This window comes from Orcinus orca, chromosome 1, assembly GCF_937001465.1.
Source record: "Orcinus orca chromosome 1, mOrcOrc1.1, whole genome shotgun sequence".
NCBI lineage: Eukaryota > Metazoa > Chordata > Mammalia > Artiodactyla > Delphinidae > Orcinus > Orcinus orca.
Window position 1 is genome coordinate 53,840,277 of NC_064559.1, and position 12,661 is coordinate 53,852,937.

General features: G+C 48.6%; 1 protein-coding gene across 3 annotated transcripts in view; it reads right to left on the reverse strand.

Moving 5' to 3' along the window:
- Positions 1–2,109: 2,109 nt before the first annotated feature.
- The window catches only part of BRINP2 (BMP/retinoic acid inducible neural specific 2), a 117,783-nt gene continuing 107,231 nt past the window's right edge, over positions 2,110–12,661 (reverse strand). For all 3 annotated transcript variants that reach the window (XM_004269792.3, XM_049715632.1, XM_049715633.1), the window contains 4 exons: positions 11,166–11,271; positions 8,382–8,618; positions 5,694–5,916; positions 2,110–4,112 (listed from right to left, as the gene is read on the reverse strand). In XM_004269792.3, the coding sequence (XP_004269840.1) occupies positions 2,996–4,112; positions 5,694–5,916; positions 8,382–8,618; positions 11,166–11,271 (1,683 nt within the window). In that variant the 3' untranslated portion in view covers positions 2,110–2,995. The remainder of the gene's footprint in view (positions 4,113–5,693; positions 5,917–8,381; positions 8,619–11,165; positions 11,272–12,661) is intronic.

A 12,661-nucleotide genomic window follows, 5' to 3' on the forward strand; every position in this document is an offset into this window, starting at 1 on the left:
CGCCGACTTCCTCCACCTGCCTTGTGGAAGCCAAGTCTTTGGTCTGCTGCTTTGATCCAAGCTCTTCTACACCAGATACCCCATCACTGCCTTGGAACGGAGGAGTCAGACATCTGTCACAGATATCAGGTAAGTAGGTCAAATATAAACATGTCTACTACTGTAATTAATTATTAATGTCTTTTAGACCCTCTATCAATATGGTACTTGCTTCTGGGCTCAGAAGGGCACTCCTAAATATTTACCAACGTGTAATAGTACTTTTAGATGGAGTTGATACACTCAGCTTCATGGTTTAAACCTTCCAGCAGGCAAGCAGTGGAAATCTTTGTATATTTCTAAAACCATATCATACCAGCATCTTCCCAGAGCCTTCCTAAGACAAGGAGTCTGAGGTAAGGAGATGCAGCATCCTTCCTAATAACTCTATAGGTGGGCTTTTCCCCCCGTCTGCTCTCTGATTCAGAGACTGACAGCTGAGGGTTCCCACCCCTCAGCTGTGCGACTGGCTCAGGTGGGATGTGCGCCCTCGTGTACTGACTCAGTTCCCACTGGGACAACTACCTTCACGCTACTGAGGATGCAACTGCTAATTTTGTGCACAGCGCTTTCTCAATTGCTTTCCTCCCCACTCCGAATATTGCTGTGCACGGTGTGCCTTTAGTTTGTGGGTGAAAGCCTCTGCCCACCCACTCCTACAGCATATAGATATGCACACTCAGAATGCTACAATCAGACTCTCCTATCTGCCTTACCTCTCAAACCCCATCCTGGGAAGGTATCAAAGCCTTCCTACCAGTTGCAACCCCTTTCCCAACAAATGCACACTCCTTTGGCACATCAACACCCCCACTGATGAAAATGACATCTGTTGGTTTCATCTTCCACAGACGAGGAGCTTGACATAAACTGCCCAAAGTAAGCAGCGGCTGAACCAGAAATAGGCAGCCAATACCTGTGTTCATCCCTAAATCATTCCATCACTCTGTATTTCTACAGTAGAAGCCTTCAGGGGAGTTGTGAAGAAAGAAATGCCCTAGGCTGCTTATCTATCAAGGATTTCAGGTCCTCCTGGATGGATGGGACAGTAATAGACTGCTGAATTCCTCTCTTTGCAAAAATAAACGAAGATGGCTCTGGGCAGAGAGACATGACCATCCTGTCTCCCAATTCATTTTGTACCGACCAAGATGTACCACAGGTAAGGAATGAGGTACTTAGTATTTACATGGTGACTTTCGCCTGAATAAGATGGGGGTTGTCATGCCTACACACTGTACTTGGATCATGTGGAGAACAGACAGAGAATTGGTTCTCTAAAAGATCTGCTATAAAATGCTTCTCATACCACCTGGGGGAGGCACTAAGGGAGAATGATGCATTGTTCTGTGTGGCTTATGTCAAACCTGACTTTTAGGCTGGGAAAGTAGTAATCAGACAGAATGGAGAAAACCAAGGCCATGTCTGCATGGTTCCCAATTTCCTCAAAGGCAATCCCAGACCATAAGATGCAGAAGATGAAAACTTCTCCTGATGTCCACAGCAGTGCAGGCAAAGAGAAACCCCTGTTAGCAGGCATTTGCCCTAGGCACAGAGGCTACAGTTCTCCTAGAAAGCAAGAACTTCTCTACTACTCTCCTGATAGTGGCCTATCCTGGTTGTCAGACCTGTGTTAGCCCTCACACCTGGGAAAAAAGGAGGTGGGCAAGCGAGGTAACTCTCTGGAAAGAGTTTTGCCTCACTCCATTCTTTATTTAATGTCAATTTCTCTCTCTCTCTCCCTCTCCCTCTCCCTCCCTCCCTCTCCCTCTCCCTCTCTCTCCCTCCCTCCCTCCCTCCCTCCCTCTCTCTCTCTCTCTCTCTCTCTCTCTCTCTCTCTCTCACACACACACACACACACACACACACACACACACACACACATTCAAGCCAGACATGCATGCACTTGTGTGTACACAGATCAACCAGCCTCCTACATAGCAATAGCCTCCATCCATGGACACCCAATTTTTAAAAATCCAGGCAGCCCAGGGAACTATACTCTTTTTTCCCCCTCTCTTTTCTCTCTCATTTTTTCCCCTAAAAAACAGCCTTTTTAAAACATATATATATATTAAACCAGGCAAGTTTTTACTCATACGTTCATGTGGCTGGAGCAGATTGACAAGAAAAACAATCACAAAATAAATATTTTTTGTTTTTCTGTTTTTTAAAAAGAACATTTCCTTATACATTGTCTCTAACTTGACAGAGCTGCTTTCTTGGACAGAACAGATGCTGTTGGGAGAGGAGCTCTGGCTGGACCACAAGGGGAACGTGGAGCCAGCCAGGCCCTGACACTGGGGAGGCCAAGGAAGCAAGGGGGCCGAGGGAGAGGGAGGGCAGCAGGGCTGCCTGGCTGCCCTGAGTGGTCCTCCGTGGGTGTCGCTTCCTGTTTCCCCAAGGGAGCTGGCTTGAGGAACGGTCTGTGTCTGGAGGGCTCAGAGGAGGCAGCGAACAAAAAGTAAGAACCACTGTGGGGAATCATGAAACAACGCCATTTAAGAAATCTGGCTAAAAAGAATACAAAAGTGACTCCACGGAGGGGGAGGCGGTGCTCCCACCTCTCCCATTGTTGTTCCCTCTTGCTTCCTGGAATGCTGAGAATCACTTTTAAGAATTTGTGTGTTGCGCAGTTGGGCTGGTTCCTTTTCTGAAGCTCTCCCTGGCTCCCTCTCCTTCAACTGCATTCATGAGAAAGCACCGGCTTCACAGATACAAGGCTGCTGAGTGCTCGCCTCCCCTTGTGAATGTGTGCGCGTGTGCACACGCGTGGTGTGTGCATGTGTGCGGCGGCTGTTTCCTTCTCTCCTGCCTGCTTCAGTTCAAGCCCCGAGTCCCATCTGCTGGGTGCAGTCTTAAGGGAACACCCCGTTGGCACTAAGGTGAGGGCTTAGATCTTTGCACCCCGGATTCATGGATCCCCTCCCTGCCCGGCACTGGAGTGGGTCCCCCATTAGCTACAGAGTTTGCCTGTCTCATACTCCACAGGGTTTGGCAGCTTGGAGTTGAAAGCCCTCAGAGACGACTGGATCCTGCCCACCTCATTGTTGGCCAGTTTGAGCCGATGCCGGAGCAGGCAGGAGAAAAGGTCAAGCCGCACCTTGCCAGGTGGGGAAAGCTGGTTGACCCGGTCCCTAAGCTCGATGAGCTGCAAGAGGGCAGAGTCCTGGGAACCTTGAGTATACGGGTAGTCTAACTGGAGAATTAAGTCCCGGATGGCATCCGGGTCAAAGGGCAGGCTGTAGCCAAAGACCTGCAACGTGTTGATTTTCATGTAGCCCAAGTTCTTGGAGGGGTCGGTCATCTCCAGAGGCTCGTAGTAGATCGTCTCATTGGAGCTGTCGTCCAGGGACTTGATTCGGCTCCGCAGGTAAACATGGACTGTCTCAAAGAAGGTCTTCCACCTGTTGCCCAAGGTAATAGTCCAGTTTTGGCACTGGGCAGCAGCATCCACATTAGTCCTTTCCCAGTCTGGGAAACTGCCCTCGTTCACGGGCATGAACCAGCTCTCAGAGTGGCTGCCCCCAAAGGGGTTGACGTAGATGGCCATGACAGGCTCCAGGGTGCTGTTCTTGGTGAGGCAGATCTGCAGGGACAGGGCCAGCATCACGTGCACCAGCCCGGGCTTGTACTTGTTGCTCTTCAGGGTGAGCAGCATGCGTTTCCTCCAGGAAGGGTCGAACCAGCTGCCCAGGCGCATGTCATTGCTGATGAAGATGGAATGCACCTCGATGCGGCTGTCCCACTTCTGCAGCAGGTACTTCAGCTCCAGGTCCTGCAGGTCTGTCTCCAGCCCCAGAAAGTTCTCCAGCGACTCGGCCACCTCGGGGCGGCACAAGCCCTGGGCGAGCACGTAGCCTGGGTTGCAGCTCCCACAGCGTGTGCTGTTGTCTGGGGCACAGTGGGCACAGGCGGGCCCTTCGCCCAAGGCACAAGGGATGGGGCCCTGGCAGGAGGACTGGTCGTAGGGGCAGGTGCAGCTGTGGCTCTGTTCCAGGAAGGTGCCAGGGAAGGTGCTCTCTCCACAGTAGAGGAGGGACTGGATACGGTTCCACCAGTAGGACAAAGACCTTTGGGAGGGGGGATAAAAATGAAGCAAGAGTCATAGGAAGCCACACACTGCTGCTTCCCTGAGGGTGGCAGGAGATTTGACTAATAGGTGATAAGGAAGATACAAGCCCCAGGTTCTCTGAATGACAGAAACCCTACTTTACCCCTTTGGGATAACCAAACAAATTACTTCCTCCCTCCAAAGTACCACCTCATTCCCTTATTCAAAAGCCTACAGAAGATCTGCAGCGCCTTTCGTATCCAATCTAGTTTTCAGCCTCTTAAATAAGATCTTCCAACAACTGGCTCTCCAAACTTTCCAATGTCATGCCAACCTCTTTCCCCCTTCACAGTCTCTGTCCTTTCTAGAAACCTCCCACCAAGGATAGGACTTTTCTATGGCTGGCTCCCTCTTAAGGTTTAGACTTCAGCTCTTAGGATACCTCCTCAAAGAGGTCTTCAGCCACTCCCCTGTCCAAAGCACCGCCCAGTCCCTCTCTGTCACATCACCCTGCTTTGATGTGATTCACAGCAATGTTCATTATCAAAGTGGATTGTGTTTATTTATTGTTGACCTGTTCAGAGATGGCTTCCCTGCATATGCCGTGAAAGCAGGGACCCTGCATTATTCCCCAACGTATTCTCAGAAACTAGGATTGTTCCTGGTGCCTGGTAAGCATTTCCTAACTATGTGTTGGGGGAAAAAAAAAAAAAAAAGAACCTTTCTCAAATGCCCTTGCCGGTCTGTCCTCTCACTCATATGTCCCTCGTTACCTGTGCCTCAGTTAGAAGTGCACCCCTGGGTTGCTGTGAGGGCAGCGCCCCCTCCTGGAATGCTCTGGCTCACACGTACCAGCCCACTTCCATTTCCTCCCACACAATCTGGCCAAGAGGTCCTTCTCCTGGGTGGCTTTTCTCTCTGACCTTTACTATTATTAGACCATGCCTTTGATTTACGGTCCACGAACATGCTTTTAAGCGGCTGCCACATAATAATTTTATAATTTTGACGTTCCTGTATATTTATTATATCTTCTCAATTAACAAATATCCCTCACTGCTTAATATTAGGACATGCGAGGTGGACTTAATAAAGGCTTGTTGGATGCACGTGTGAAGGAGCAGATGGAGGCGTGAGGGCCTGTGACAATCCAGCCCCACTCTGTTCCTGAGGGCACAGGCCCTCAGCTCGCTTCCCTCCTATGACTCAGAGCAGAGTCACTTGCTGGAAACAATCTATTGTGTGTGTTTCTCATCATACGCAATTGGTCTGAAAGCTTTAACTCCACCCTTTTCTTTCCTAAAAGACTTACTAAAATAGAAATGAGTAAGTGAGAATTAGAGTATTATTAGAATAACATTCGAATCGACTATAATTTATATAAAAGTAAAATTAGCCTCTCTGTTTTTTCTCTCTCTCTCCCACTTCAGATGCAACTCATAACTGAGAATGACACGCAAGTATGTCAAGATAATAGGAGACGCTAACAGGCCGTGTGTGCGTCAGCATTCCCAGCTCTGCTGTGTTGGACAGGGGCCCTCCCCGGCCTCAGTGGCCGTCATGGGTGACGCGCTCTGGCTCGGGCATCTGGGGCGCTCACCTCTCCTTGGGCAGGCGGAAGCGGGGCTGCCGGTGACAGCGCTTGCAGAGGTTGAAGAGCCGGCGGACGATCCGATGGGTCTTCTTGAACAGCACTTTCAAGCTGACTCCCAGCTGCTGGTAGCGGTGCTGGAGGCTGGTGTCCATGGCCCAGAACTGGGAGATGGCTGTGGAGTTCAGGAACCTGTCGTCCGGCAGCCGCTTCAGCAGGGCCTGGAATTCCTCTGTGGGTAAGAACACGAGAGCTGAGCTGAGGGGCACCTGAATGGGTGCCCATCAGGAGGACCTCCCCCTCCCCCCAGACCCAGCCCGCCCTTCAGTCACTGTATGAGAAAGGAGGCTTCACATCCACCCTCCCGGGCCCTTCTATTTCTTTCTTTTCAAACATCCTTATTCAGAGATGATTGACATACCTTAAGATATGGATTCTTTCCCAACCTTCCTGTTTCTAATATGCTTCTGAATTTCAAAACACATCTCTGTCACCACCCACAGAGCCAATGACCTTGGGAAGCATCTCTCTTGCCCTTTATACCGCCTTATAATTCATGCACAATCTTCTTCAATCACACCACCGCACCCTTAGGGAAGGTGTGAGGCATTCATGAAGGTGAGGGCGGACAAGACTGGCAAATGCAGACACAGAAGAGGGAGCACCCAGCTCAGAAGTCTTCTTAGAAGCCTTTCAGTCCCTGAGACCAGCCTCTTCCCTCCATGTCCTTCTCTCTGACTCTAGGACACCTTTCCTCTCTTGAGATTTACCTCTTGGCCAGACACCCATTCTTTCTTGAAACTAACCCGGAAGCAATGTGCTTTCTGGTTCTTAGCTCCTGCTGCAAGTCTGAGTCCTCCTCAGAGCTTCCTGGGCACAATGTGTTTTCTGAATTCACGCTCAGATCTCTGTCTATGCACCTGCTTTTACTTGGAACCTGCAGCCATCACGTCTCCTGATGGGGGTCTGGACAGTCCTCCTTCACTCACTGGCAGTAATCCATAGTGCTGAAAGCCCAAAGTCCTTTCCCACACCCTCTAGCATTACCTAACGCATCCCACCACCATTGGTCCAATGCAGCTGGGGGGCCGGAATATGATACTCTCCTTAGCAACTGAATGCCTTGTTTAAGACCTGAGATGGCAATGCCGGAGCCTCAGTTCATTCTGATTTCTCAAGTCCCTGGTTCTTCATCCCCCACCCAGATGACTGGAAAAATCACACCTAGTAATGACATTAACAACTAGTAGTGTGTGCATAGTTCTTTTTGTGAAACACTTAGGTATACAAAACAGCACAGAGAATAACAAGATAAACTCCCATGTGCCCACCATCTAGAGTTTGCCATTTTGCCATATTGAATTCAGATTTTTTTTAAAAAGAAATATGGCAAAGCAAATATACTTGAAGGCCTTAAACTTCCCCCTCCATCTTTATCTAGATGTAACTACTCTCTTGAATGTTTTATTACTATCATATATTTTTTAACGTTTTCTAAAAATCTATTTATCCATAAAAATACTAAGTATTGGCTAGTATGTTTTAAACATCAAATAAATAGTACTAAATATGTATTATATTTAATGTTATTACAGTATTACATATAAATGTTATTTAAATACAATTATGTATATATAATACATAACCTTTTTCATTTGCTTTGTTTTATCCAGTATTGTTTTTTTGAGATACATCCATATAACTATTATTCATTTAATACTGAAATGTATGAGTGTATCACGCAGAGTTCTTTATACTTTATCTACATTGCTCCATATGGGCCATCCATCCACCTATTATTATCATTTTCCCTCATTTACAGATGAAGAAATGGAGGCACTGAGGAGCTTCAGGGCTAAAGCAAAGTTAGACAAAGGATCAGTAATAGAGTGTGTGAGGTCTGTCCAAGATGTTATAACAAAATACCACAGACTGGGTGGCGTAAACAACAGAAATGTATTTTCAGAGGCCAGAAGTCCAGGATCAGGAGGCTGCTGGCAGGTTCTGGTGAAGGCCCTCTTCTGGGTTGCAGATGGCGAAATTCTTGCTGGGTCCTCACATGTTGGAAGAGGTAAGGGATCTCTCTGGGGCCTCTTTTATATGAGCACTGATCCCGTTCATGAGGGCTCGGCCCTTAGGACCTAATCAAATCCCAAAGTCCCCACCTCCTAATACCATCACCTTGGGCATCAGATTTTCCACATATGAATTTGAGGGGATACAAACATTCAAGCCATAACACGGAATAAGAACTCAAAACCAAGCCCTCTGAATCTTAGTCTCAAGGTGACATTGATATCAGTTATACCTGCAATAAGCAATCACCAGCATGTACTCGGTGCCTCCTAGAAACATGCCGTGTGCCTCATTCATTCAACAAATATTCACTGTGCACCTTGTGTGCAGGCACTGTGGAATCTGTGGCAAACAAGACAGACAAGGCCTATGGCCTCAATTATATTTACCTTAGCTTATTAAGTCCTTGAAACGCATCACTTTGGTAGGTATTAGGTCTGTTTGCATATACAAAAAAAGAAAATGAGTTCAGACTTGGGGTGGTCATATAACCTGCTGGAGGTCACCCAGCCAGTTAAGTGGCTGAGCCAGGAGCCAAGCTGAGCGCCCCGGGTTCTTACCCCGTACCTCTCAGCCACCTCCCATTGACAGGGAGGAAATCTGGGCTGACTGACTGCTCACCTGACTCCTCAAACTGCTGGTTGTGAGTCACCCAGGAGTCCTGGATCTGCAGCAGGCTGTCCTCCATGGCCTGGATGTCAGCGTCAGGACAGTTGCATTCTGGGAAGGTGGGGCTGCACTTGCACCAACAGTCATTCTCCTTGCAGATGAGCTCGCCCTCAGAGCTGCATGTGATGTAGCTGAGCGCAGCGGTCACGAAGCGCTCCCGCAGGTACTCGGGCAGCAGCACCTGCAGGCCTAAGGAAAGGACGAGTCGGGGAACTGCCGGGCAGGGCCAGGGAGTACTCAGTTTCCCACACCCAAGGCTGCAGGATCCCCAGCTGGGGTTCTGCTGACTTGTGCATGCTGGGCCCAAGAATGGCCACCCCAGGCCCCGATCCTGCTGAGCTGGTTGGGACACAGGGTTATTGCTGTCCCAGTGACAGATGGGGCACGTCAAAGCTCAAGGCTTAGTCAAACCCCTCACATCAGCCAAATTGAGAGCGTGCATATCATATGAACGGGCTTATTGGCTACGTGTCAGCATTTCTAGGATGGAAATGGGAAGATGTTTCAGATAAAGGAAGAGCTTATAGCCCTCGTGGGGGAAGAATCAAGGCGTGATGGGCTTTTTTGCTCTGCCTCCAATTGCCATCCTGTTTCTAGCTTCTCTGAGGTGAGAGGCAGGCCTCCTAGGATACTTCTGAATGCTGACCCTCCTGGGCCTCCCACCTTAGCCCCGATGACCAAGGAGGCTGTCCTGCTTAGGAGGTAGGGACAAGGTGGTGTGGGTACACAGTGGCCAGGCTCTACAGCAAGCACTTTCCATATACAACTACAAGCAACACTGTGGTCATACTGAGGCTCTTATAATGAGGAAATCCCAGTCCAGTGACCACGGTGACCTGCCCAAGTCACAGTGCTGGGAAAGTCAGTTTGGTGTCAGACCCTGTCCTTGTCCCATTGGGTCATACTGCATAACTGGGACTGGCTGCCTTATCTCAGGGTTTAACCCTTAACGCGATGTGAAAGCAAGACGGCGATGGATGCCCCAAGTTCAGTTGAGCCTGGATAGATATGAATGTCTCTCAGCTCTCTTTTCTAATTAGCTGCCTCTGGTCTTGAATATAACCCCCTAAATTGCTCCAAGCTTCAGTTTTCCTACCCATCTGTGGTGGATATTGGTTCACCAGCGGCAGAATAGACTCCTAGTTGGCTTCAAGCCACACAGGGCGGCTGTTGGAAGCATATCCAGAGGTGAGTGAAGGACGGGCATGCCTTTGGTTGCAGCCCAGCCCGGTTCGAGGTCAGACCTGCAGGAGGCTCTCCCAGCAGGGACACTGGGAGAAACTGTGCCAGGAGAGGGAGGGACGCGAGGACTTCTGGACGGGATGAGCTCCCCTTTCATCAGATATCTGCCAGCTCTTTATTGTCACACCCTTGACCTTGTCCTTGGCAGGAAATCAGAGAGCCCAAAGTATGTAACCCAGTCTCGGCAGACCTCAAAATATAATTTAGAATTGCAGCCGTGGTAGATGTTTGTTGTTCTTGTTTGTGATCTACCTCCTGTTCTGAACGGCTGCTAAACCTTCCTTTCTTGACGATGTGCCCACAGTGGCACTTGAGCAGCCCTCCCCATGCACGCTGTCCACACACGCTTGCTTTCAACACTCAGCCCTCTCCAAGTCCTTTCCTTTCACCTCCCCCATTAGCTCCCTCCTCCTCCTAGCATTTCCTATTGCTACAAAATAAGTGCCCCGAGCAATGTCTGCATGAGTGATGGGCTATAAAATTAAATAGCATAAACTATTCCAAATGAACCACCAGACACTCTGAACTTCAGCCCATCCAGGGACCTAAGAGAAGAGGGATGCTAATTGCATTGGGCGGCTTTAAATACAGGAGTCTTTTCCTCCTTTTTGTATGCTTCTTGATGCCTAAAGCACTGAGGGGTTACGTCTGGCTCAGGTTGCCTGGAATTTGTAATCATAGATCCTGGGTGACGGCTATCGATTTTATAATACCAAGACAATAATATCCTAAACAGAGTCCAACTCAGGCCTTAAGAAGAATGAACTTTTCCCATTGCCAAACAGCTCTGTCTGAATCAGTTTGCATGGCTCTGCCCCCAGGATGCTTGGGGGACAGACAGCAGGAGCTGAGTGCCTCCCCTTATCTCCCAGCTCCAGACCTAGGGTCGTTCCCCTTCCTTTCGCTTTTCTGTTTCTGCCTGTTCTGTCCCCAGTTAAGGCTCCTATTCTTCTCAAACTCTTCTCCTGGCTTTGATCTCCCATTGAAGACTGCAGACTAGTAACAGAAAGCAGGGAACACTCTCAGGGTAACCAATGGTCCCACAGTTTGTGTAGCTCTTAGTCAAGCTAGAGACGGTACCCCATAACCACTCTGCAAAGGCCAGCTACTCCCCAATGTGTACTTAGGATAAAGCAGAGGGTTCTTTGGACAACAAAGGAGATCGCCAACGAGATCAATGTGTATGATGATGGATGTGCTGTTGCTGTAGGATAGTGACAGAGGTCCTGGGAAGGATGGGAGGTGGGAGGATTTGGGTGTCCAGTGGTTTGAGCAATGGTCGAGGTGTAAAGTGAACCACGTCAGAAGTTTTCTCAAAAGAATGATGGAAAGTTGTTAAATACAAGTTCCAGAACTAGTGGTAGTTCTTGTCTTCAGAAGGGTTTAGCCAAATGGGGCAGGCAGGACTTTTTCCTTTTGGTGATCTAAGTTGTTGTTGTTGTTGTTGTTTTTTACCGTGTATGGAAAGTGTAAAAACGTCACAGGGCTCCTTACCGAGTAACTGCACTTTGTTCTCCGGACTCTGTACCAGGACAGAGCTGACCGAGTCCAGGTTGTCGTAGTTGCTGCAGCCCAGGGGACCGGTCCTGGTCTCCGTGACCTAGAGAAGGAAGGGCAGGGGGTGGGTTTATATAACAAGCTGAGACCTTCCCTTTGCACTTCCCTTTTCCGGTCAGCCAATCTCAGGCTCTATGTCCTGTCCTGGACCAGCCCAAGGAAAGGCATGTATCTCCCTACCCCAGGAGCATAAAGCCACTTTTTCCCTTGTTCTAAGACAGGGAGTATCAGTGGTATAGGGCTGGCGGCAGGAGTTGTACATAATTGGAAGCCTTTCAGAGGGAGCCAGAGGGAATTTGAGTCTGGGAAGAGGAAACTCAACGTAGGCAGTGGAAGCTGGAACCTTTGTGTTGGAGTTCCCCCTTCTCCTCCCCCAGAGGAAGAAAGGAGGGCAGATGAGGATGCTGTCAGCCCGCTGGCAAGCCCAGCTGCATCCACTTGATGTGATGCTCACAGGCTTTAGGGATCCCGAAGATGAAAAGCACTAGAGAAATATGAGTATTATTATTAATATTAAACATTTAAATCCCACCTCGGCACTGAGACGTCCTTAGAGAAAATCAGCCATGGGCTTACTGCATATTTTAATAAGCATATTAAATATACATAAACTCTTATAGCTATGTAATATTCCAAAACACCGCAGTCATTTTAAAATATTATAAAGTTGGCCTATCGGTTTTTCCCTGATGTTTAAAGTATAAGATGAAAAATGGGGAGCTTTAAATGCACTGAAATAATTATGTAATAAGAATGATGGGGACCCGAGGCCCTTTCTTCTCAGGATCTCCAGAGGCTTTGCCAAAAATCAATCAACCAATCAACGAGTATTTATTGGGCAGCCACTGTTCAATTCCCTACCATTTAGCAAACATTCACAGAGTGCCTTTCTCGGAGTTCTTCAAGGAAATTGGCCCTGAGACCTCTGACCTTCTCTCCTAGCTCCGGGCACCTCGGCTCCGCAACAAGCATACAACTTGCAGTTTTCCATCCTTTTCTGCGAGTATTTAGTTAAAGCCTGGGTCCTCCACACACTAAAGGCTCTACAGAGGTAAGCTCATAGTTATTTTGCTCACGAGGTTGTCAACAGCACTCAACAGGGTGCCTGGCGCATAGCAGGTACTCAATAAATTAGAGAATGTATGAGTAATCTGTTCCAGGCTTCGGGGGGTGGAGAGGTGTGCACAAAGGTGTACAAGTTATGTAGTGTGTCCTCCAGGAGGTTACACCCTGTGGGGGAGGCAGGTACATATACAACTGACTGATACACATCCACATCGAGCCGGCGCAAAGTGCCACGAGGAGCCCTGAGGAAACCTCAGCTCTAAACAAGAGAAGGAGTTGCAGAGGGGACACCAACTGAGTTGGTCTTTAAAGATGAGTAGAAAGTGGACAAGAAGAGAAGGGAGGGAAAGTACTCTGAGAAAAAGAAG